The following is a 22,627-nucleotide window of genomic DNA, read 5'->3' as shown; positions in this document are numbered from 1 at the left end:
CAAAACTACAGGGCAGGTGTGATTTCTAGCCCCATCTGTTGAAGAAGACTGAGGCTCAGGGAGGCTGCGGCCCAAGGCCACAGAACTGAGGAGAGGCAGAGTGACACTGAAGCCGGGACAGAGTGACTTACTTGATCACAGGGGTGTAGAGGCTGTGAAGGCGGCAGTAAAGTCTCACACCCTGAAAGAGAGAAGCGGGGAGTCTGGGGTCAGGCCACATCCTTCAGGGACCTCCGAATCCAGGCTGCTGGGAGACATGGCTCCCAGGAAAGAACCGGTGGGTGGGGGAGAGGGGAGGGGGAGACGGGTGGGGCCCATGGAGGAGGAGAGGCCGCTGGGGCCCAGGCCTGCTGTGTGGTGACGGAAGGGCCAGGGAGACGGGCCGGAGTGACAGGGTCCCTACCTTGGACATGATGTCCTCCAGCTCACTCCGGGCCTTGTAGGTGCCATCGTCGTAACGGAAGCGGTACATCACCTGCTCGTTCTTGAACTGGTGCTTGTCCGAGACTAGGGGGACCCAGGGGCCGGTGAAGCACAGCAGGCCCCCTCAGCCCCTCCGGACCCACACCCACCATCACCACCCTGCCCTCGGCCAAGCTCTGTGCCAAGCGAAATCTCAGTGACTCCCCTGCACACACTGCACACGCAGGGCTGGTGTGCTGGGTCCGAGGCCGCCCTGAAGGGACTCACGGGACCACCTCTACACCACAGCCCTGAGCCGCGCTTGGTGCTCCTCTCCTCTCCCTCCCCGCCTGGACCCACTAGCAAGTCCTGCAGGCTCCTCCTTCACGGCAGGCAGAGTCTGACTCGACACTCCCACCTGGACCAAGCCACCTTCATCTCCTGCCTGGGATATCATGGCTGCCTCCTCGCTGGGAACCCTGCTGCCACCCTCAGCACAGCGGCCCAAAGGATCCTGTTAAAGTCTCGGTCCAGGCGGGTCTTTCCTCTCCTCAAAACTCAGCAATGGCTTCACGTGTCACTCAGAGTCAAGCCAAAGACCCTACAATCCCCTGTAAGATCCTGGGCCTCATCCCCTGAACACTCCCCCTTGGCCCCGGGCCCTCTGACCCCATCGAACACTCCCCCACCCATGCCACAGCAGCTGTCCTGGCCTCCTTGTGTTTCCCAAACAAACTACTTGTCCTCCTGTCCCAGGGACGTCCCACTGGCTGTTCCCTCTGCCGGGAACCCCAAAGCCCACCTGGCTCCCTCCCTAGAAGCCTGGCCCATGAGAACAAGAGTTTTCATCTGTCCTGTTCACCGCTGCGCGGGCAGTGCCTGGCCCAACACAGGCACTCAAGAAACTTAAAACAAATGGGTCTTGCCTTTTCTGAAAAACAGAAAGGAGATTCTCCTTCCCTGACCCCATCTTTTCAAAATGTCCCCACAGTGCTGGCACGCAAGGGGAGTGAGCAGTTTTATAAGGGCATCCTCGTCCCTGGGGCCCACCACGCCGAGGCACCAGGGCGGCTGCACTGAAGCACAGAAATAGCCTCTGCGTTAGTGGAAACAGCACTGCTGGAGTCTGACCTATTCCCACCCCTGGCCCACGCCGGCCGGCCCCACGCACTCACCATGGTGGATGATACCATTCTCCAACAGGGCTTGGCCCAGGTTGACTCCTTCTTCAGTCTTGCTGATTTCACCGATTTCCAGGAGCCAGGAAACAAACTCACTGCCAGGAACATCAAATGCGGTTGAGAGGACCTCCCCAGTCCTGGGACCCCCGGAGACCAGCACTGAGCTGGCCTGCCCTCACCCACCCCTGGAAATGACAGCTAACCCTTCCCTCCGTGAAGCACAGCTTAGGGGCTCACAGCCCTGGGGCTTGTGCTGAGGCCACATGCTTCTCCCTGTGACCAAGGGCAGAGGGGTGGTTGTGACCAGACCCCAGGCCCTGCCTCAGATGGATGGATGGATGGATGGATAGATGAGAGGATGGACAGACAGACACAGGAGTAGGTAAGTAAGTGAACAGAGAGTGAATGGATAAATGGATCACTTGACAGGCTAATGAATGAGAGGTGGCTGGAAAGACTGGTGAGTAGGTGGGGAGATGGTAAGCACAGAGATAACTGGGTAGATGGGCTGCGGAATGGATGACGGATGGCCAGACGGATGGATGAGCAGAAGGAATGAACAAACAAACAAGCAGGAAGAAAGAAGGGTCCAGAAAGATAACTGTGGAGTCAAGAGAGTTAACGGTGATCGAATCATGTCAGTCTACTTAAAACCCTCCAGGGGGCTGCCCCATTACTCTCGGGGAGGGGGGGGAGGGAAACACCTCTGCCCAAAAGAGAGCAGCGCCCTGCAAAAACTGCCCGTTCCTCACTGGTTTCATCCCGTGTCTTCCACTTACTATGCTTTGGCCACACCCACCATCTTCCCCTTCCTAAAAAATGCCAGATTCCTGCCTGCCTCAGGGCCTTTACACCTGTTGTTCCCTCTGTCTAAATACTCTTCCCAACCCTTCCTTTTTCATCCTCCAGGTCTCAGCTCAAATGTCACCTCCTCAGAGAATCCTTCACTGACCACCTCATCAAAAGTAGTCCCTTATCTCCATACACCCCATCATATCTCTTGGTGTTACGTTCCTTTTAATACCGTCTGAAGTTGTACTGTTTGTGGATTTCCTTATGTGTCTATCAGCCATCTCCCCCAACCAGAATGCAGTCTCCATGCCGTCAAAGTCACGGCTCTACCCCCAGAACCCAGAAGGGGGTCTAAAGCACAGGAGGGCTCAACAATCATTCACTGAACAGATGAAAGAAGGAACCATCAAGCAAGAAGGAATGTTGTGGGATCAGGAGGAAGGTCTCAGGGAGAAAGCAAGGCTCACAGGCCGGGAGAAAGCAGGCAAATCCAACGTGACTACCCAGCGGGGCAGAGGCTCAGCCAGACCCCAGCTCCTGGCTCCTGGCGGGTGCTTGGGCCCGGCACAGAGCTCAGCCCACTCGAAGTCAGCAGGAAAAGGGAGAGCTGGGAGCCGGGCTGCTTCCGCCTAGCAATCTGTGTTCAATGAAAGCAGGTGGCAGCTGGCCAGAGCACAGAGCTCTCCTGCTTATCGAAACCAGCTGTCCCGCCTCCAATTACAGGGCCAGAGGGGGGCAGGGCTATTTTTAGTTTTCCAGGGTTTGCTGAGCAAAGACCTGCCTTGTGTGTAGGTGGTGGTTGTGTGTGAGGCATTCAGAGAGCCCTGGGTGCAGGGCCCAAGGGGGCGCAGAAGAAATGGATCTATTTTGTGGAGCAGAACCCCAGGTAAGGAAGAGATTGTTCTGGGTCCTGCACACCCTCAGTTCCATTCTCTATGTCCCAAAAATCAGAGACAGAAAGTTACCAGCCACTGAGAGAAGTGAACAAGTGTTGAGTGCCCACTCTCGGAAGCTGGAGGCTCAGTGTCCGGCTGCCCACCCACTGTCCCACGGGGGGCCGCCTCTGGGGTGCAGGGGCAGGAAGAGACCCACCGCAGATGCTAGGACAGAAGACAGACCAGAGGACAGCAACGGTGACCATGTTTCTGCCCTGAGCGGAGTCTTGCCCCTTTTAGAGGACAAAGGAGGGTTCTCTGGACTTAACAGGTAGACTTTCTAATCAAATAAAAGCTGGGGTCCAGCGTGCAACACCAGATAAAATTCACCTCTGCAGAGGGGAGCCCGTCCTCAGTGTGGCTGACTCTGGCTGCAGTGGAAAGACTAAGGCAGCTTTTGGCTTTTCAGGAGAAGCCGGAAACCCCTCATTTCCTGTGAATTCTCCCAACTGGTTAATGTAGAGAGCAAGTCCAAATTTTCTGAAAGCACCATGTGGCCTATAAAGAGCACATCTGTAAACTGCACTGGGTCAGTGGGGCACCACTTGCCACCATGGGGGTACAGGGAAGGGTGTCCTAGGCAGGGGAGGTCAGCACACACCGAGGCCCCGAACGAAGAAAGGTTTGGGAACAAGCGATCTGCTGGCTGCAGGGGGCTGCGAAGAGCAGCAAGATCCAGTCTTGCAGGAGGACAGAGCTTGGAGCAGTGGTCTGGGAACACAGACAGGAGGCCGCCCTAGCCTGGTGGCGCGTCTGAAATTCGGGGAAAGGAGGACTACTGAGAGTTAACATGTGTCCGGCTTTCATCCCTCCTCCCTTCCCGGTCCCCAGAGTCGTTCACCCAGTACACACGTACTCAGCCTACCACGTGCCACGCCCCCGCTGGCCGCAGGGGATGCACAGGTATGTCTTTGCAGTCTTCCCAGGGAAGCCCCCTAGCTGAGGCCCAGGGTACCACTCAGCACCCAGTTCACCTTTTCTTGCCTATTTCTTCCATGGCCTCGAGGTCCAAGAGGGTGGGGACTAGGGGGTTATAGTCATCCCTGTAACTCCACGGCCTGAAGGTGCTTCCTGAAGATACCTGCGGCAATGTCTGACAGGTCATCACCGATCAGCTGCTACACGCAAACACCGTGCATGCAGGTTGATGAGACAGGCCCCTTCCACCTCAGAGCTTCTGTTCTGGCAGGCGTGAGTAACTAAATGACATCTGACCTCTGTCAAAGGCGAAACCAAAGGCCTCTCCTTCCAGGAAGCCTTCCCTGACTGTCCCTGCCAGGCAGACCCTCACGCCTTGGCCCCTGAGCTCCAACAGCTCTGATGGTATCCTCACTCAGGGCCTGCGTGACGGTTCGCCCTCATCTCCCTCTCCCGCTCAGACTCTCTCTCAATGGCTTCCCAGAGCCCCTAGAATAAAATCTGAATCTCTTACCCCGTCCCCACCTGATCTGGCCCGTCAACCCTTGTGGCGTGGTCCCCCACCCCTCTGCCACTCACTTCCCCCAGCCACACTGACCTCCTTACTGTTCCTCAGGGACTTACTCAAGGCTCATTCCACCTTGGAGCTCATGTCCCTGCTGTTCCCTCTGCCAGGATGCTGTTCCCCAAATCTTTTCAAGGTTGCCTCTTGCTTGTCACCCAGACTCTAGTTAAAATGTCACCTCCCCTGAGAGGCCCTTCCTGACCACCCAGTTGAAATAGCACCCTTCTTCCTTGCCTCCTTACACCAACCTACTTTTACTTCCCTACAGGACCTTCAGCTCTCTGAAATCCCCGTCTTGGTTTATCTTTATTTGTATTTGTCTACTTGTCTGTTTGCTGCCTCCCCCACTGGTCGGTTATCTGCATGAGGTCAGAGATCTCGCTGGTCCTGTTCGCAGCCGGCACGTGGTGAGCAAACACTGAGTGAAGGAAGGGGATGTCTGAGTGAAGAGTCGATTCTGTCTCCCCAGCCAATCTGAGGGTCCCGGAGGACAAGCGCCTCCGCAGTATCGTGCGGATTTTACTCCTTGGGTTTGTCACGTGGCAGCTCTAAGTTTTGTCTCCACTGGGCCGAAACAGGCCACTCCCTTAAGCCCCATACACACATCTATCGCCCTTGCCAGCGCTGTGCTCAGCACGTCACACGCATCTTCTCACGGTACCCTCCAACAATCCTACCAGGCACGTTTTATTTCCTCTCATTAGTCGATCATTTACGAGGCTCAGAGGAGCTAAGGCACTTGCACGAGTCACACAGGCCAAGAGTGGGAGTTCCAGGACCCGAGTCCAAGTCTGACGCAAAGCCCAGTCCCTGAAGGCTGCGAAGATAAATCAGACACTTTTTGTTTTCGTGGAATTCCCTGTCTGCTGCTGGAGACAAATGCAGAGAAAGGAAAGCTATCAAGTAAAACTGAAATGTGCTGAACAGAGAGGAAAATGGATACGTGCGGCAGAGTGCTGGGGGACAGAGGCCTGGACGCAACTCCGCCTCCCACCTGTGACCTCGGGCAGCACCTTCTCCCTCTCTGTGCCTCCGTTTCCTCAGCCTCGAAATGGGGGTAACAGCCGTAACCTGCCTCACAGGTTACGGGACGAGGGATAAAGGCATGGCCACGTGCCAGCCCATGGGGAAGAGAAAGGCTCGATAACTGTGTCCCCGTGGCTGCTGTTACCTTCCCCCCAAGGGGACCAAGGTGCTCCCGAAAGAGAAGACTCGGGAGCTGAACCTTGGCAGGGACGGAGGACACTGTGAGCCCCAGGCCGGGTGCAGAGCAAGAGTCTTCCAGAACAGTCTCCTGCAGGACGCGGGCCCGTAAGGCTCCGGTGATTGCACAACAAGCTTCAGTTCTGGCCCCATTTCAAGCGGGCAGTGAAAGAAATCGCCCTAATCCTTCCTGAGGAGACGGAACACTCCACCGAAGCTCTAATCACAGGTCATCCCATCCGGCTGGACTGCATTCTCAGATGGCTCTGGCAGGAGGCTGGGAGGTCCTCCAACCCCAGGGGGCTGGAAGAAGGCCCTTCCTGGGAGGAAAACATCCTTTCTTCCCAGGGATTAATGATGAACTGATGGAGACCAGCCAGGCGGTCCCTTCCCCACTTCCCACATCTCCTCTGCACCCAGGAAGCTTGGAGTTGGGGTGGCTGACCCCTGAGGGCAACAGGGCAGCCCGAATCCAGGGCATCCTGGTCACCTCTCAGGGGCCCAACCACCCCCAAACCCCAGCCTGCTGCCCTGCCAAGCGCGAGCCTCAGGCCATGACCAGTCTGCCCAGGCCCACACTCGGTCCCCAACGGCCCACCCGATATGAGATGCCCGACCGTCTACCAGGCACAACAACCTAACATGTCCAAACCTTAGCTCCTCCTCCCCACTGCCTCTTCATGCTTCTTCACGGGGCCTCCGAGCAGCACACTCGCCCCGAGTGCCTCCCTCTTAGACTCCTCTGCTGGCCTCTCCTCCAAAGGCCATCAGGCCCCAGGACCCAGTCCCTGCCTCATCTCTCTCTACACATCCTCTCCAGGCTTCATTCGGTCTCTGTGGCCTTGAAGGCATCTAACCAACCGCCCACATCTCCTGCACGAGGCTCTCCAACCCAGACTGTTCTCCCCGAGGAAGATTTTATTTCCAACTAACGAGTCAACATCTCCATCCAGGTGACCAATAGTCTCGGTGCAACTGCCCAATGGAGCCTCTGAGCCCTCCTCCTGCCTCCCCACCCCCGCCACCTGCCCCTCCCTCTGGCCCCTTCCCCTTCTCAGCAAGCAGCAACTCCAGCTTTCCTGGGGCTTGTGCTCCTTAACTGTCCTTGCTCTCAGCGCATCAGCAAAGGCCGTCACCTTCATGAAGACCCAGAATGCGGCTGTCTTCCCCCATCCCCACCAGTCACCTCTCACCTGGCCTATGGCACTATAATAACCCAGTGGCTTTTACCTGAAGCCTCTCCAAAAGCTTTCGGGAAGTAGGTGAGATATAAGTGAATAACTCCTAAATAAAGTCCCGGCCTCGCAGGCAAACGTCTCCCCTCCGCTGGACACAGCTCCACGAGGCCGGAAAGCCTCAGCATTCTGCCGCCCTCTCCAGTGTCGACCGCTGTGTCCAGCACACAGTAGGGCCTAAAAACAGCCTGACGATTTCATGGGGACTGCCTTCCTTCTGCCCCTCCCAATCCCCAGGTGATTGAAACCTGGGTTTGAGATCCAATCTGGTCACCCCTGTGTTCTGACCCCTTTGCTCCTTGTTTATAAAATGCAGGCAGGGGTAAGATGTTTTATTAGTAGAAAATCATGTATTTCCCAAACAGAGAAATTAGAGGCCCTGAGTACTGAAAAGCCTACAGAACCCGAACCCTCCACCTCCCTCATACGTAACTCAGAAGGCAGGCCCCACCGGGAGACCTTGCTCTCAGACGTCCAGCCCCCAGCACTGCGAGAGAGTGGATTTCTGTGGTTGACGCTGCCCGCTCTGCAGCACGTTGGCACGGCGCCCCAGCAGACTGACACAGGGCCTGCGTTTGCTCTTCCAGGCCTCCCATCCCCTTCGCCACCGACTCTCTGCATTAAACACCTCTCTGCTGGAAACGTCTACAGTGGCGTCTCTTCCCTCGAATGCTAGAGCAGCGTGTTTTCCCATCCATGGTGGGCAACCCATCAGTGGTTTGTGAAATCAATTTCATGGGGCTTGCGCAGGATTGTTTTTGAAATCAGTAAAGAAATAACTTGAGAAATAACTCAAGTTATTTCTTTACTTGAGAAATAACTTTTCTTTCACTTGAGAAAGTCTTTACTTGAGACTACAAAGGATAGGACAGGACAGGACAGGACAGGATAGAAATCAAACAGAAAAACAGAAAAGGTATTTTCAGAGTATATCAAGCACAGGAAGTCTGGCGAATCTTCAGCTTCATTCACATATTACGTGGACGTGTGCACCAGGTCACCACAGAAAACTGATGGTTTGCAGTGAGTTATGGTCACACACATTTGCAAGATTGATGCGGGGGCCCGCAATCCTTCTGGACCTCTGAGGACTGTTCCACGAGGACTCAGGGTGCGGTAGTGGCTCCTCCCAGTGGGGGAGGGGCAGGGCTGGGAAGTCAGGTGGGCACAGATGCTCCACCCACCTCCAGCCTCCCCCTGAGACCCAGGAAGCCAGAGGAAGCCAGGATCGGGCCACTCACTTGCCAAGGAAGCACTTAGGGACGGTACTCAGCTTTCTCCGGCGGTCCTTGATGAGGTTCACCTTCTTGTTCATCATCATGTGGTACAGCTTCTCCCCTTTCTCCGCAATCATGACGTAGGCATCCCGCTCCATGCCCAGCTTCAGGCCTACGGAGGAGGCACGGTCAGTACCAGGGACAGCGCCGGTGCAGGGGAGTGGGGGGTAGCCCAGGGGCAGACCCTGGGCTCCTGAAAGCTGTCCCCCAGCTGCCCCCCACTCCTCCCACAGCCAGCGGCCACACATAAAGCACTTACTGTATCGTGGTCACTGTTCTAGGCTCCCCAAAAGAACCCGGTAGGGGCGGGTGGCTTATCTCCCCCACTTTACAGGTGGCAAAGCTGAGGCCCCGAGAAATTAAGTCCCAGGGTAACAAGCAGTTAGGCTGACTGAAGCCTTCACCCTGAGGATAAGTTTCCAAATTCAGAGCTTATCAAAAAGGCTGCTAAGAGCTTCCTTCCAGCCAGGGATGGAAACCTGCCCATTTCTCTAGAAAACACACAGGACCCAGATCACTGCCCCACACTTTCCACTTGGACCCTGTCCACTCCTGACAATAACAGGAACAGCAAACCGTCACAGAAAATGCTATAAGCACCTGCACCATAGGCCACTCAATCCTCAGAAAACCTACAAGCAAGCAAGTACCCTTATCCCTGTCCCACAGATGAAGAAACTGAGGCCCAGAGAAATGAAGTCCTCTGTACACAGCTACCCAACCAGAAGTGGCAGAACCGGGGTTTGGACCCAGGAAGTCCGGATCCAGCTCTCTGCTCCTGACCACAGCATGTACCACCACCTCTGGAAACACAGCCCTGAGGTCAGGGTTTCGACAACACCCCGGCTGCTACAGCCAAGGCCCTCTCAGGCCACATGCCACTCTTGATCACCAGCACTGACCACAGCCTCCGATTCCGACCACAAAGATACCGGCCCACCACACCCAGGCCAGGCCACGCCCCGACCCCTCCCAGTCCTGACCACACGCCCAGTCCTGATCAGTTTCCAGTGTCACACCCAGGGGCCAAATTCAGTAGCTTATTTGGTCTAACGTCATTTTAATAAATTTTAACGTAATATTTAAAATTTTTAAAAATACCAACTTAAAATCCAGATGTCTAGCTTCTCTAGGAAAAAAGTAAAATCGATGGATCTAGTCATACTGGGCCCATCTTCTTGAGAAGTGACAGTCACCTGTGCTTGGGGAGAAGTGTGGACAGGAGAGTGTGGAGGGACTTGGCATACACGTGGGGGGCAGAACTAAAAAGACTTGATCTACTGAACTTGGTGGGCAGGCTGAAATCAGAAAGGACACCAAGAGTTTGAACCTGGGCCCATGAGAGAAGGGAGGAGCCACTTCTCGAGATGGGCCAGGCGCTGCGCTGAGCAGGTTTGAATAGAAGACATGATGGGAACGAAGAGTTCTGAATAGACATGGTGAGCGCGAGACGTCCATGGCACAACTGGGAGGAAGGTCAGGACGGATTTCCGGGTCATGTGTCAAACTGCCAAGCAGGGCCGAATCCAAACCTCACTCAGCAGTGACAGAGCGCCCTGCAGCAGGAACTCGCACCCCACGCACGGGATGACGTCGCTGGGGCCTGGGCAGCTGGAGGGGCTTGCCCTAAACACACCGCGCCTCGTCCCTCCCGGCCTGGCGGTCACTGCACAGCCAGCCTGTGTGCGCCCCAGCCTCACCCAAGGATCACCCCCAGGCCTGCACTCCCTACAGAGGCTGCCTCACAGGTGCCTCACAGAGGTTCATGACCACAGGGATGGGCAGCCCCCAAGGACCCTCCTCCCCAGGGCAAACTCTGGAGTCTCTAACACCAAGAGCCCCAGGGGAAGGGAACAGAACCATGGAGAAGAAAAGGTATGTAGAGAGCATCTCGGCTACCAAACCCCAAGGTGAAGGATGCCAAGAATCCCGGGATGATCAATCATATCGACATGACCTTGGGCAATCCCTCTCGTTGGGCCTCGGCCTCACCATCTATCTAGTGGGCTAAACCGGCTGGCCGTGGGTGATCTGAGAGACCACCCAGTTATAATACAGTCCCAGAGCTCCCTGCCCCTTCCAAGACCTGCTTCTTGTAGCTCTGACTTTTCTAGAAAGGACCCTATGCTCCTTCCCTAGGCTCAGCCCTCACTCTGCAGAAGTGACCAGCCTGGGGAACACCATACACACCCCAAGGGTTCCAGGAAAGCCCCCCAAAGCCTCCAGTCTCCAGGGTCTGGGAGTGTGGGGGGGGCCCAGCCACTCACTCTCGCGTTGCTCCCGCTCGCGGATGATGGCGTCCAGCCACTTCTGCTTCTCCTCCGCCGTCTTGGCCATGCAGACAAACCACTTGTTCTTGGCCGTGTTGTGGATCTTCCAGCCGTTGGTGACAGTGTAGCCGTTGCTGTGGTAATCCGCTGGCAAAGGCGGGGCAAAGGTGGGTCAACAGACTTGGCCACACAACTCTGAACATTCCCGACCACATGACTGTGAGTGAGGGACGGGACCAGCCCCCTGGCTCCAGAAAGAAAGGGTGCAGGTGCATGGCCGGGAGCAGGATTTGAGAGTTGAACTTTCAACCCTTCCCATGCTCGCTCCCTCTCCTGGCTCTTCACTGGTGGGCAAGGAAGACCTGCAAACAGAGACCCCTCCCAAGTCCTCCAAGACAGGGGCTTCCAGACCTCGCAGCCCAGGCACAAATGGAGGAGTGACTCAAGGGGAGACACCTGCCCGGAGCCCAGGAATGCATCCCTGCCTCCCTGCCCGGCTCATTCGGGCCGTTGGGCTACTTGAAGCCCTAGTGCAAGCCAGACAACACCAGGTCGAGGGCCCTCAGGCGCTGCCTGCTCGGTTGGGACTGGCCAACCTCTTCGACGACAGGGTGGTATTATTCAGGGAAGCTGATTCAGGGTACTGCCTGTACCCTGAATCTGAGGAGGTTGCCACAGGTTTCTTGAGACTTCCAGAGGGGTCTGTGGGCCAAAACCCTAAAGAACCCCTGTCCTAGACAAGATCAAGAGGTTTACACGAGAATTCTCACAGCTTCACTGTTCACAATAGTCAACAGCGGAAATGACCCAAGTGTCCTTCCCCAAAGGAAAGGGGAAACCGTGGGCTGTTCGTGCAATGGAATATTATGTGGCAGTGGAAACCAGCAAGCCAGAGAGAGCTAGCAATCAACACGTGCAGAAACACGAGTGAATCTCGCCAGTGTCAGGTTGAGTGAAAGAAGCAAGATGCAAAAGGATGTATGGTATTCATGACCATTTAAATAGAGAGATAATAAATAAATGTAAATATATATTTAAAGCCATTAAATATACATAGCTATTTAGATACGGTTTTAAAACAGAGAAATTGTGATTAAAATATTTAGCAATGCATACTTAGGAGGTAAAAATATCTTTAAAAAGCAAGAACATGACCATCACAAAGTTTGGACATAGTTACTTCCGAGGGGAAGGAGGGGCTATGACCAGGGTGGGTGGGTGGGGAGGGGGCTCCTGGGGCACAGGTAGCATTTTACTTGTTCACCAGAACAGGGACGACCTAGGCACCATATTTTGCCCTGTATGATGCACACCCACGTTTTTGGCCCACACTTTCAGGAAAAAAATACCTTTCATTTTAATTTTTTAATTCAATGTTTTACTTATTTATAGTTAGATATTTGTTTTTTGTATTACAAAGGAATTTTAGCATGTATTTTTGAACATATTATGGTACAAGAAATTTTAGGGAACAAATAATTACCAAACACAAGAACAGATACAAGCTATTCCAGGTACTTCCCATGTAAAATGTGCATCCTTATTTTTCCCTCAAAAATGTGGGCAAAAAAGTACGCATTATACACAGCAAAATACAGTATTGTGCCCCTGTTTTAGGCACTTTTCTGTAGGCAGGTCCCACTTCAAACAACAGGAAGAACTAACTGAAACAGATTATGCCAGGGAGGTGGTAGGGCTGGGCCCAGGCCTACCTGTCCCGTCTTCCACGTTCTCCACCTCCATGACCTCAGTGTTGATTCGGCCCCGGAAGATGTAGAGGGAGCCGTTGATGGATTTGGTCCTCTTGGTGGATTTCTTGCCCCCAGTGACCCTGAAAGACAGTGGGAAGTCAGCGTCCCCCATGCCTCACCGCACGGGGGCTCAGATCTCTCCAGCAGAGCCCAGGGGGAAGAGCGGCAACGTGGAGAGGCGCCAGGGATGAGAGGGGCACTGCACCAGGGTCCGGAGCACAGGCTTTGGGCCAGTGGCTGGGTGACTCCTTCACTCCCAGCTACAGTTCCTGCAGCTGGAAATGAGCTAGTGGCCTTGCTGGCCACACAGAGCTACTTCCCAGCTAACAGGAGACAGCGACAACAAACTAACAAGCAATTCTTCTTGGCTAGAAAATAGGTTAGGGCTCTCGAAGTGTCTAACAAACAGGTACTTCCTGAAGTAAGACCAGAGGGCAAGAAAGCCTGGAATAGACAGTCCATCCACCCATTCATCTGCATCCACCTACCCACCATTCATTCATTTGCTCGGGGGAATCCTATGGCTTACCCGTTTAATCGCTCGGCACACATCTGACCAGCACTTCCTATGGGAGAATACCAAGTTGGAACCTAGGGCAGTCACGCACCCATGCATTCGGCAAGCACTCAGAGAACACCTACTGGGTGCCAGGTACACTCTTCTAGGTGCTGGGGCTGAAGCAATGAATTTTTTTTTTTAAATGTCTCTGAGAATTCCTCTTCCAGTATGGGGGAGGGTAGACAGGGACAGCCGCTAAGTAAAGAAGTCAAACTCGTTGTATCAGAAGGGCTAACTGCTGTGGTTAAAATAAAGCAGAGAACCAGCCCTGAGAGCTCGAAGGTGGGTGACGTTCCCGAGAGCCAGCTGTGTCTGCTCCCAATCCTGTTTGCCTGGTGTGCACCTGTCGCTGTACCTGGGTGAACTAAATAGTACATAAGCTGAGGACAAATGCACGTGGAAAGGGAGTCGCCTCTCTGAAAATGAAGCTGCATGTTCCAGAAAGACTGGATAAAGGGGAGCTGCTTTTGCATTAAGAGCAAACTTATCCTCAAAGGAGAGGCCCTTGGCTCTGTATGAAAAGAATGTTTAATGATGCAATGTTTATATTTTTAATTAAAATAAAACATTTACGGTTTTAAAAAATAATAAGGGTAGTAAAAGTAATAATAAAGCAAAAAGATAGGGAGGGTGGAGGGGAGTGATTTTTAATTGGGGCAGGGAGAGGGTCAGGGAAGGTCTCACTGAAGAGGTGGCATTGGAATAAAGACCTACAGAAGGTGAGGGAGGAAACTAGAGAGGTACCTGGGGGCATCCCAGGCAGAGGACACAGGCGCCACCCCGGGCCATGTGGCAGGAGGCGGCGAGGAGGCAGGTATGGCTAGGGCTGAGCGGGCGAGGGGGAGTGTGGGAAGGGGTCAGAGGGGCCACGGGGCCAGATGCTGCGGGGTCCTGTGGGCACGGCTTCCTCTGTGTGCGCGACACGGGGCCCGTGAAGTAACTTCAGGGTCCGACCTGAAATAACTTGCTCTCATTGAAGTTTTAAAAGACTCGCACTGATTGCCAGAGGGAAACAGCCTATCGGTGGGCCAGTGAGAACCAGGAAGAGCCAGAAGGGGAGATGGTGTGTGTGCACGTACCCATCTCCACAGACTTTTAATTCAAGCGTAAGATCCGCACAGACAAAACGCCCAAAGCGGTACAGGGCTCAATTAACTTTACGAGGCGAACACACCTGTATGAAGATTTCAGCTCCCCCACGGCTCCCACCACGCCTTCTGGCAGTCACTCACCCCCTTCCCCACCTCACGGGGTAACCACAATCCTGACGTATCAGTCTGCGGGCCGCTGGGCCTGTGTGAACTGCACGCGCACAGATCACAAAGTGAGGGTGAGGGCGTCTGGGTGGCGTCCAGTCTGGGCTGCGGGGCCTGTCCCTGTGTGTGTCTTACGAGGAGCGAGTGTGCACATCGCGTTGGGTCACCCGCCTGGGAGCTGAGCTGCTGGGTTCTGGGAAACACACACGACCCCACTAGGAGATCCTGGCTGCTTTCCAGAATCACTATAGTAACTCTCCTACCCCCGGGAGAGGAGGAACACTCCAATTGCTCCACATCCTCCGTAACTGGTATTTAATTTCTGTTCCGGTGATTCCAGTGGGCATGCGGAGGTGTCTCGTTCAACATCCCACGTGTGTCTCCCTGACGAGCAACGAGGCCGAGCACCTTTTCATGTTTATGGGTGAAATGACTGTCCCTTGACCATTTTTCTGTCGGGTCGTCTTTTTCTTAATGACTTACAGCAGGAGTTGGCAAACTGTTTCTGAAAAGGGCCAGAGAGTAAACATTTTTGGTTTTGCAGGCTGTAAGTTCGGCTTAAAGGACTTCTTCACGTATTCTGGATGAGTCCCTCGTCAGCTGTAGGGTTCACACAGGTCTTCTCCTAGTCTGCAGCTTTCCGTTTTACTTTCCTTGTGGCGTCTTTGGATGACTTCTTAATTTCAGCGCAGTCTGATCACTCTGTTTTTAAACCTTTATAACTATGCTTTTTGTCCAATTTAGGAAATCTTTGCTCACCTCCAGATCGTGAAGACAGCCTCCTCTACCTTCTTCTAGAAGCTTTATTGTTTTACCTGGCACATCTAAATCTATGATCCCTCTGAAGTCGATGTTTGTGCTTTTTGTGAGGTGAAGGTCAAGACTTGTTTTCCCCACTGGACATCAAACTGACCCAGTGCCATTTACTGAGCTACATGGGCGCTTCTGTTGACATTCAAAAGACCGCTCCCGTGTGGGTCTGCTTCTGGACTCGCTATTCTATGCCATTGATCTGCTTGTCTCTTTTTACACCGAGACCACATCTTAATTTCACAGCTTTAGAGGAAGCCTGGTGTCAGTAGTACAGGTCCTCCAGCTTTGCCCTCCAACATTGTTCATTTCGGGGTTTCCATGTAAATTTTACAATCATTTACATACACATACAAGTGACCTTCCTCCTGGAATTTTTATGGAAATTTCACCAGGGTTCTGGCCAAAGTTTGGTGACAGGAGAAGTGGGAGTAGGGGTGCAGTGGATCAGCATCAAGGGCAACCAAGAGTCTGATCTCCGGCGGCCGCAGACTGGGGAGGAGGGAACTCAGGGAGGAAAGGGCCGGGCGCAGGGGCTGCGCTACAGATGCAGCGCCTCGTTTGAGACGCGGTCTCAGTGTGAGTTGTGTGGGAGACACCCAAGTGAGCGTAAAGATTTATGTTTCTTCCACTTTACACATGTGCCACAAAATCAGACTTTACACGTTTGATTTTACTTAATCTCTAAAAACAACCCTGTGAGACTTTTATCCCCATTTAAAAGATAGGAAAACAGAGGCACCAAGAGCTGACATCACTTGCCTGAGGTCACACAGCTAGTAGGCAGCAGGCCTCTGCATCCTTAACCACGGCCCGCTGCTGCCTCCTCACAGATGCTAAGTAGGCCGTTGATACATATGAGACTCAGCTCCTGAGTTCACTTTCCTTCTAAAGAATGGGGCTGTAGGCTTTTAAAAATACTCCCTTCCACTCTGACATCCAAGGAGCCTCTACTTTTGAATTAGACCAGAAATACTGAGTCAGAGACCTTCCCTGACCCACGTCCCGGACAGGCGGTGCCCTGCATGACCCAAGCGAAGACAAAACAGCTGGCAGACACCTAGCTGCACCAGTCATTTCCTGGGACCACATCAGAGTCAGGCCAGCTGTTCCATCCACCACTGCCCAATCCCTCTAGGGCCTCTCGGAGCCCAGTCCTCTGCCTCCTGACCCAGAGGCAGGAACACTGGCCACCTGCCAGGTTCTTGAAAGAGACAGATGTGTCCTCCCCGTCCACCAGCCCAACTCACTTACAGAACTGAGGAGGGACTGGCCTTCAGCAAGTTCATGGCAGCCACAAGACAGCCCTAGAAGGCCCACCTGGTGTCCAGGAAGGTCAGGACCAGCTGCTGTGGCTCCAACAGGTACGACCACGCCATGAAGCATGGGCCGGAACAGGGGTAGCCGAAGCTAACTTGAGCAAACTCGGCCAAAGCTGGGAGCAGTTCAGAGGCCTGAGGAAACCCTGTGTTTTCTAAAGCCCGGTGCTCTGGGAGGAGCACCTGTTTCAGACAGGCCAGGCCGGCTGGCAGGGAAGGGGGAGGTGCACTGGCAGTGACCTGGGCACTGGCAAAGGAGGGCTCGCAGAATGGGCCCAGTGGGAACAGGTGAGAAAAGCAAGGAGGAAGGAGAAGATGACACTGATGGGGGGACAGGAGGACGTGGGACAGACCTAGCGGAGTGGGCAGGCATAAAAACCAACTGAGGAGACACGCAGATCCAGCTAGGCTGTGAAAGAGGGAGACCAAGGGCTCTAACGAGAAGGACCAAGCCCCAGAACAGGGAGGAAAGGGCGGAGGAAGGAGCCTGTGGTTGAAGCACCTACTATGTGCCAGGTGCTGCACCTGTGGGATGGCACTGAATAGAAACCCAGTGCATGCTGAGGTTAACAGTAACAGTAAGAGCAGCCCCTTACTTTGTGCCCTTTCTATGTGCCAGGCACCCTCAACACATTCACTCTTCACAGTGACTCTGGGGTGCACACAATAGTTCACCCTATTTTGCAGGTGAGGGAACTGAGGCAAAGAGAGGCAAAGTCGCAGACGTAGAGACATCACTGAACAGGGTTTTGATTATAAGGAACTTGGCTCTTACCCAAATACCACTGTTAGAAAGGTTCATCATCCCCATTTTACAGAAGAGAAAACTGAGGCTCAGAGAGGTCAGGTTGGAAGAGGAAGACAGTGAGAAGCCCACACGCATGCACGGAATGCCCATCATTCCTCCTGTGGGAAGTTCCTCCCCACGACATTAGGTGGCCAGCAGGAAGAGACAAGGAAGATGAGGCTCGCACAGTGAGTGACCTGCCCAGACCGGAAAGGAAGTCAGAGGTAGTGCTGAGAGTAGGCCCAGAGTCTCCCCCTCCCCGGAGCTGTGGCTTTTGTTAGATAAAGGAGTAAGGCCTCTGGAGAGTCGCTGTCTCATCCCTAACCCAAAGTGACGGGAAGCAGAATTCGGAAAGGGCTGCGGGTGGTCAGTGAGACAGCCCTCCACCCTCTGAGGACAGTCATCATGCTTTCACATCCATTTCTCCAACTACCCAAACATCCATACGCTCCCCAACTTTCTATCCCTCCTTCCAGCCCCATCTGCTGCACCTCCAACCATTCAACCGCTCACTCCTTTGCCTGCTCACTCATCTACTCCTAAGTCAGTTCATGCATCCATCCAATCTCTCCCCGTCTGCCTCCCTTCACCCACCATCCCTCATCTCCCAGACTTCCAACTACCTACCCATCCATGCCTCCTCTCCTTCGCCCACACATCCCACCACTCACACTCCCAATCACACACACACACGCGCGTCTGTCTACCACTGGCCCACCCATCCATCCACTCACTCCCAGACTCTACGAAGTGTAGGGAGCTCCGGTGAAAGACACAGAGATGACAAAGGTACTATCCTCCCCTCGCAAAGCTTAACAATAGAAGAGACCCCCTCCCCTCAAACCCTCTACCTTGGATCTTAGAATCACAGGATGTTGGGGTCACAAAAAACTTTCAAACTTCCAGGTTTGCCCTGGCTGGTGTAGCTGGTGCAGACAATGCCCAGTGGGTTGAGCACTGTCCTGCAAACTGAAAGATCACAGGTTTGATTCCCACTCAGGGCACATGCCTGGGTTGCCGGCCAGGTCCCCAGTTGGGGGAGTACAAGAGGCAACCGATCTATGTTTCTATCTATTGTACATCAGTGTTTCTCTCCCCCTCTTCCTCCCTCCCTTGCTCCCCAAAAATAAATAAATAAAATCTTTTAAAAAGAAAACCTCCATGACTGTCTCAACCTACACAGTCCAATATGGCAGCCACAGTCACGTGTGACTGTTGAACACTCAAAGCGTGGCTAGAATAGGTTGAGATGGGTGGTAAGTGTAACACACAGGGTGGGGCAAAAGTAGAGTGACAGCTGTTTACACGGAAAGTAATACGGTAATAACAATAACACAAGAATCAACTCTATGTTTCGCATACTCACCACTGTACACCTCCTTTTGCCCCACCCTGTACATATCACACTTTGAAGACTCAGTGGAAAAATTTTTAAAAGAATGCAAAATATCTCTTTAATAATTATTTTTAAAATTGATTATGTTAAAATGATAATATTTGAGAACATAATGGGATAAATAAAATATATTATTTAAATTTATTTCACTGGTTTCTTTCCACTTAATGTGGCTGTCTTAAGTAACCACTTTAAGTGTTAAATACCCTATGTGGCTCACATTATATTTCTCCTGGACAGTGCTGATCCAGAACAAAGCCCACAGCTCAGAAGAGAAAAGGAGGCCCATGGAGGAACGTTGTCCCCACGAGAAACTGCCAGGGTTTGACCCAACCCCAGCTGTCTGGCCCACCTGGGCAGCCCTGCCCCCAGCAACTCACCTGGATTTCCGCTTGCAATAGACAAGGAGGTTGTCGAAGAGGAAGAAGGCCCTTTCCTGGATGTTGCCTGCGGAGATTTTTAACAAAGTGCCTTGCAGGAGGAGCTGGGTGCAGATGTCCGTGAGGTTGGAGCCCTGGGGGAGTGACGAGGGCACAGTAGATGAGCTGGCAAATCCAGAACACCTGGGGACATCCCCTTCCTCCTGGAGACAGACCCTCCCACTGCCTCCCTCGCACCCCAAAATCTAAGTGCACCGCTGTGGGCAAACCTGTCAGCCAACAGAAACCAGTACAGGCTGGCCGATGGCTTCCCGCTGTTGAGCGCGCCAGAGCGATGCTGGGCACAGCAGGCGGCGGTGACCATCTCACAGAAGAGGGACTCGAGGCTCAGGAAGTGAAAGGACTCACCCAGTCACACAGCCCTGTCGGCATCTAGTTTTCTTCTGGGTTTTTTGCTATGCCTTTTTCCGTGTTTATTCATGTCTTGACTTGTTATTCCATCCCCTGCCCCGCAAGAACCCTCTGCCATAAACAGAGGAACCATTATCCAACATTTTCACCAAGCACTCGCCACTGTATTCCCAGCACCTACCACACGGTCTGGCACACAGTAGGTGCTCAGTAAATGCTGTACAACAGGTGACAAATGCAATGTGAGTGCCCTGAAGGCAGGATTCTGACAGCACTCCCTCTAGCTACGGGTGTGACTCTAGCTGGGAACAGCTCCCACACTAGCTGGTCATCTATCTAAGTGAGGAGGGCCAGGGAGGGTGGGGGCGGCTGAGATGCTAAGAGAGCATGAAGTTCACTGAACCTCCACAAGGTTCAGGGCACTGTGGTCAGGAAGGGCATCAGGGAGAAGCAAGATGGGCCTGGGAGGAGGGCTAAAATAAAGAGACTGGGGGAGGGGTGGGGGAAGGTCGCTGCAGGGAAGAATCCTCAGAGCCGGGGACCATACAGTCTGCTGGGGCTCTGGGGGGACCAAGGCAGGGGCAGAGAGATCCCCAAGTGCCAAGGGGCAGGAAGCTAGAAACAGATTTAAGGGGGCACATAATGCCAGCTAGGGCAGCCCCTGGCCGTCCCCAAATTCCCTGCTCCTCTTCTGCCGCAGGAATGGGGTTTTAGCTGGCCCTTGGCTGCCCAACCACAGACTCCATTCCCCAGCACCCCTGGAGCCAGGTGTGGTCTGGTGACAAAAAAGGAAGATTGCTCCCCCTCCTCTTCCTCCCTTCCTTCTTGCCACAGGCTGGGGATGGCCAGAGCATACTGGAGTACTGTAGCAGGTGGGGGAAGGAACCTAAGTCCCAATGGAGCAGAGCGGCCCCACCCCCAGCCTGCACTGCTATAAACCTTCATCTCATTGAAGCCATTGTCTCTCTTTCTTACAGCAGCCAGCTGTATACTTTAACTGACACACCCAGACAAGGACAGAGGCCCCATCAATAGGTGGGCCATGGGTGCTTCTGACACTGAGGCCCGAGGGACAGTACGTAAAAGCAGGGTTCTAAGGGAGATTCATTACACAGACCTGCTGATCGCAGTGAAGGGAAAAACAAAGAGGCATGATGCTGTCTCTGCCTGGACATGAACTTGGGGATAAAAGAGGGAGAACAGTTCATAGAACCTCCTTCCCCAAACACTCAACACCCAAAACAGTGAGGTCAGGCCCCAGTGAGATCTACTGACTCGATTAATTCTGAGACCCAATAAGGGAACTTGTTTTGACAACTCAGAAACCAGGCTGTTTGGTGAGTGCCCACCACGGTTACCCTGCTGCTGTCAGAGCTGGTTTGCTCTGTGCCCATGGCCCAGCTGGGCACAGAAAATCCTTTCACCCAACGATGCCAGAGACACCTCTTGGGCCCACTCAGGGTCCTGGGAAAGCAGCTTCTTTCTGGTAACAAGCTACGCAGCCCAGGGCAGCTCATGACCAGAAAGAAGACTGTGACTGTGATTTCTACAGGCAACCAAGAGCAGAAATCACACCCCGGATGCTGCAGGCCGCACCCAGCAACCCAGCAAGACAGTGAGCCCACTGCACCAGGACCAGGGGCTCCCCTATCAGAGCCCTTGGACCCCAGGATCCTTGCAAACAGGGTGAGTGTGACTCCCTGGGTCATGAGGCTCCATCAGTGGCTCGTGGGCCAGCTCAGAGCAGATAGCAGTTCGGCAGTTCCTCAAGACCACATGCCACCCTGCCTCCTCCCCTCCCCCTACTCGTGCCTACCCACCAGCCCCTCCAGGCCCCACAGGGGGATTTTAGCTGCCTGTATGTGAATCTGGGACCTGGCCCATCTGCAGGGCCCAGAACCCCAAGGTCATGCAGGCCTAGACCTGACCCCTCTGTCCATGTCAGGGGGCCACAGAAGGGAACCGTGCCTAGCCTGGGAAGCTAGCTCTCCAGCCTTGGCCAATGACCACCCAGCACACTGCATGTGAAATGCCAAGGGTGCTATGGGGGGTGCTCTTTCCACCCCAGCCCTGCTGAGAAGCCCAGCTGGCTCTCGGTCTCCCCAGAATCCTTGAACCCAGGTCAGGGGTAGTGCTAAGGATCAGTTACACGGGGAAAAGGCCGAGCACCAAAGCATCCACCAGGCAGGGCTGCAGACTTCCTGCAGACAGTGCAGACTCGACCGAGCTGAAGTAGTAACACGTAGCGATGCCCAAAGCTAATGCAGGCATACGGCTACTGTTGTAAGTGTCTTCCACAAACTCAGTTACTCCATTTGGCAGCTCTTACTTTAGAAACGAGGAGACTGGGGCACAGGGCAGTGAAGTGACTTGTTCCCGCAGGGATCGGAACCCAGGCAGGTGGACCCACTGTCGTACCCACCAATCTCTGCTACGCCAGGCTGCATCTTAGAAGGTAATCTGAAAGGTTTTTGTGGGCAATCGTGGGTCAAGAGCAGGGGTCTCAGAAGGGGAGAGACCACTTGCCATCCTGGGAGCAGGGTGGGCAGAACATACGAGAACTTCTATTCATGGTCTTTTTTTCAAACGGCTTTGTTTTCTTGCTCCTGTTTCCTTCAGTCCCCTCCTGGGTGAGCAGTGGATGGGCCCAAGGCTCCCGGAGGCAGCAGGAGGAGTGTGCCCTATTTCTTTCTTCTAACACACATTCCTCTCTATTACTGTGGCGTCCACACCAGTGTGTGGGCCTTACATCCGGAGTGTCCCCCCGCAAGAGGGTCAGCCCAGGCTGGGTGTGAGCTCCAGCCAAAGCTGCATGATGCTTGTTCATCTAAAACAATTAAGAGAGAAATGCTGTTTTGCTGCCATGGCTCACCCGATGTTTACTGAGCGTTTGCACCGAGCCAAGAAAGAAATCACTGTTCTGAGTGCTTTGCACGCACCCACTCCCTGAATCCCCAAGTGACTCATAAGGGCTACAGCCATCATCCAGACTTTCCAGATGAGGAAACTGAGGCAGAGGAACCCCTCCACAGAGAGGGGGTGGCTCGTGCACTCATTTCCTCAGTATTGAGACGTACTGACATTTCCTTGTGCTTAGCAGAATGAATTCATGGATTAACTTATCTGGTTTTAACTAAACCAGTCTCACGACTAAAAAGGACAAGCGGCTTACAAAGGATC

General features: G+C 53.7%; 1 protein-coding gene across 2 annotated transcripts in view; it reads right to left on the bottom strand.

The window, feature by feature from the left end:
• The window catches only part of PREX1 (phosphatidylinositol-3,4,5-trisphosphate dependent Rac exchange factor 1), a 169,487-nt gene that overhangs the window by 48,307 nt on the left and 98,553 nt on the right, over nucleotides 1-22,627 (bottom strand). For both annotated transcript variants that reach the window (XM_024559770.4, XM_045194688.2), the window contains exons 7-13: nucleotides 19,037-19,170; nucleotides 12,491-12,609; nucleotides 10,776-10,925; nucleotides 8,473-8,620; nucleotides 1,578-1,678; nucleotides 404-507; nucleotides 132-181 (exon numbers count right to left, since the gene is read on the bottom strand). In XM_024559770.4, the coding sequence (XP_024415538.2) occupies nucleotides 132-181; nucleotides 404-507; nucleotides 1,578-1,678; nucleotides 8,473-8,620; nucleotides 10,776-10,925; nucleotides 12,491-12,609; nucleotides 19,037-19,170 (806 nt within the window). The remainder of the gene's footprint in view (nucleotides 1-131; nucleotides 182-403; nucleotides 508-1,577; nucleotides 1,679-8,472; nucleotides 8,621-10,775; nucleotides 10,926-12,490; nucleotides 12,610-19,036; nucleotides 19,171-22,627) is intronic.

The sequence above is a fragment of the Desmodus rotundus genome, chromosome 6 (assembly GCF_022682495.2).
Source record: "Desmodus rotundus isolate HL8 chromosome 6, HLdesRot8A.1, whole genome shotgun sequence".
Classification (NCBI taxonomy): domain Eukaryota; kingdom Metazoa; phylum Chordata; class Mammalia; order Chiroptera; family Phyllostomidae; genus Desmodus; species Desmodus rotundus.
Note: the sequence above shows the minus strand (reverse complement) of the source record. Positions and strands in the feature narration are given on the sequence as shown.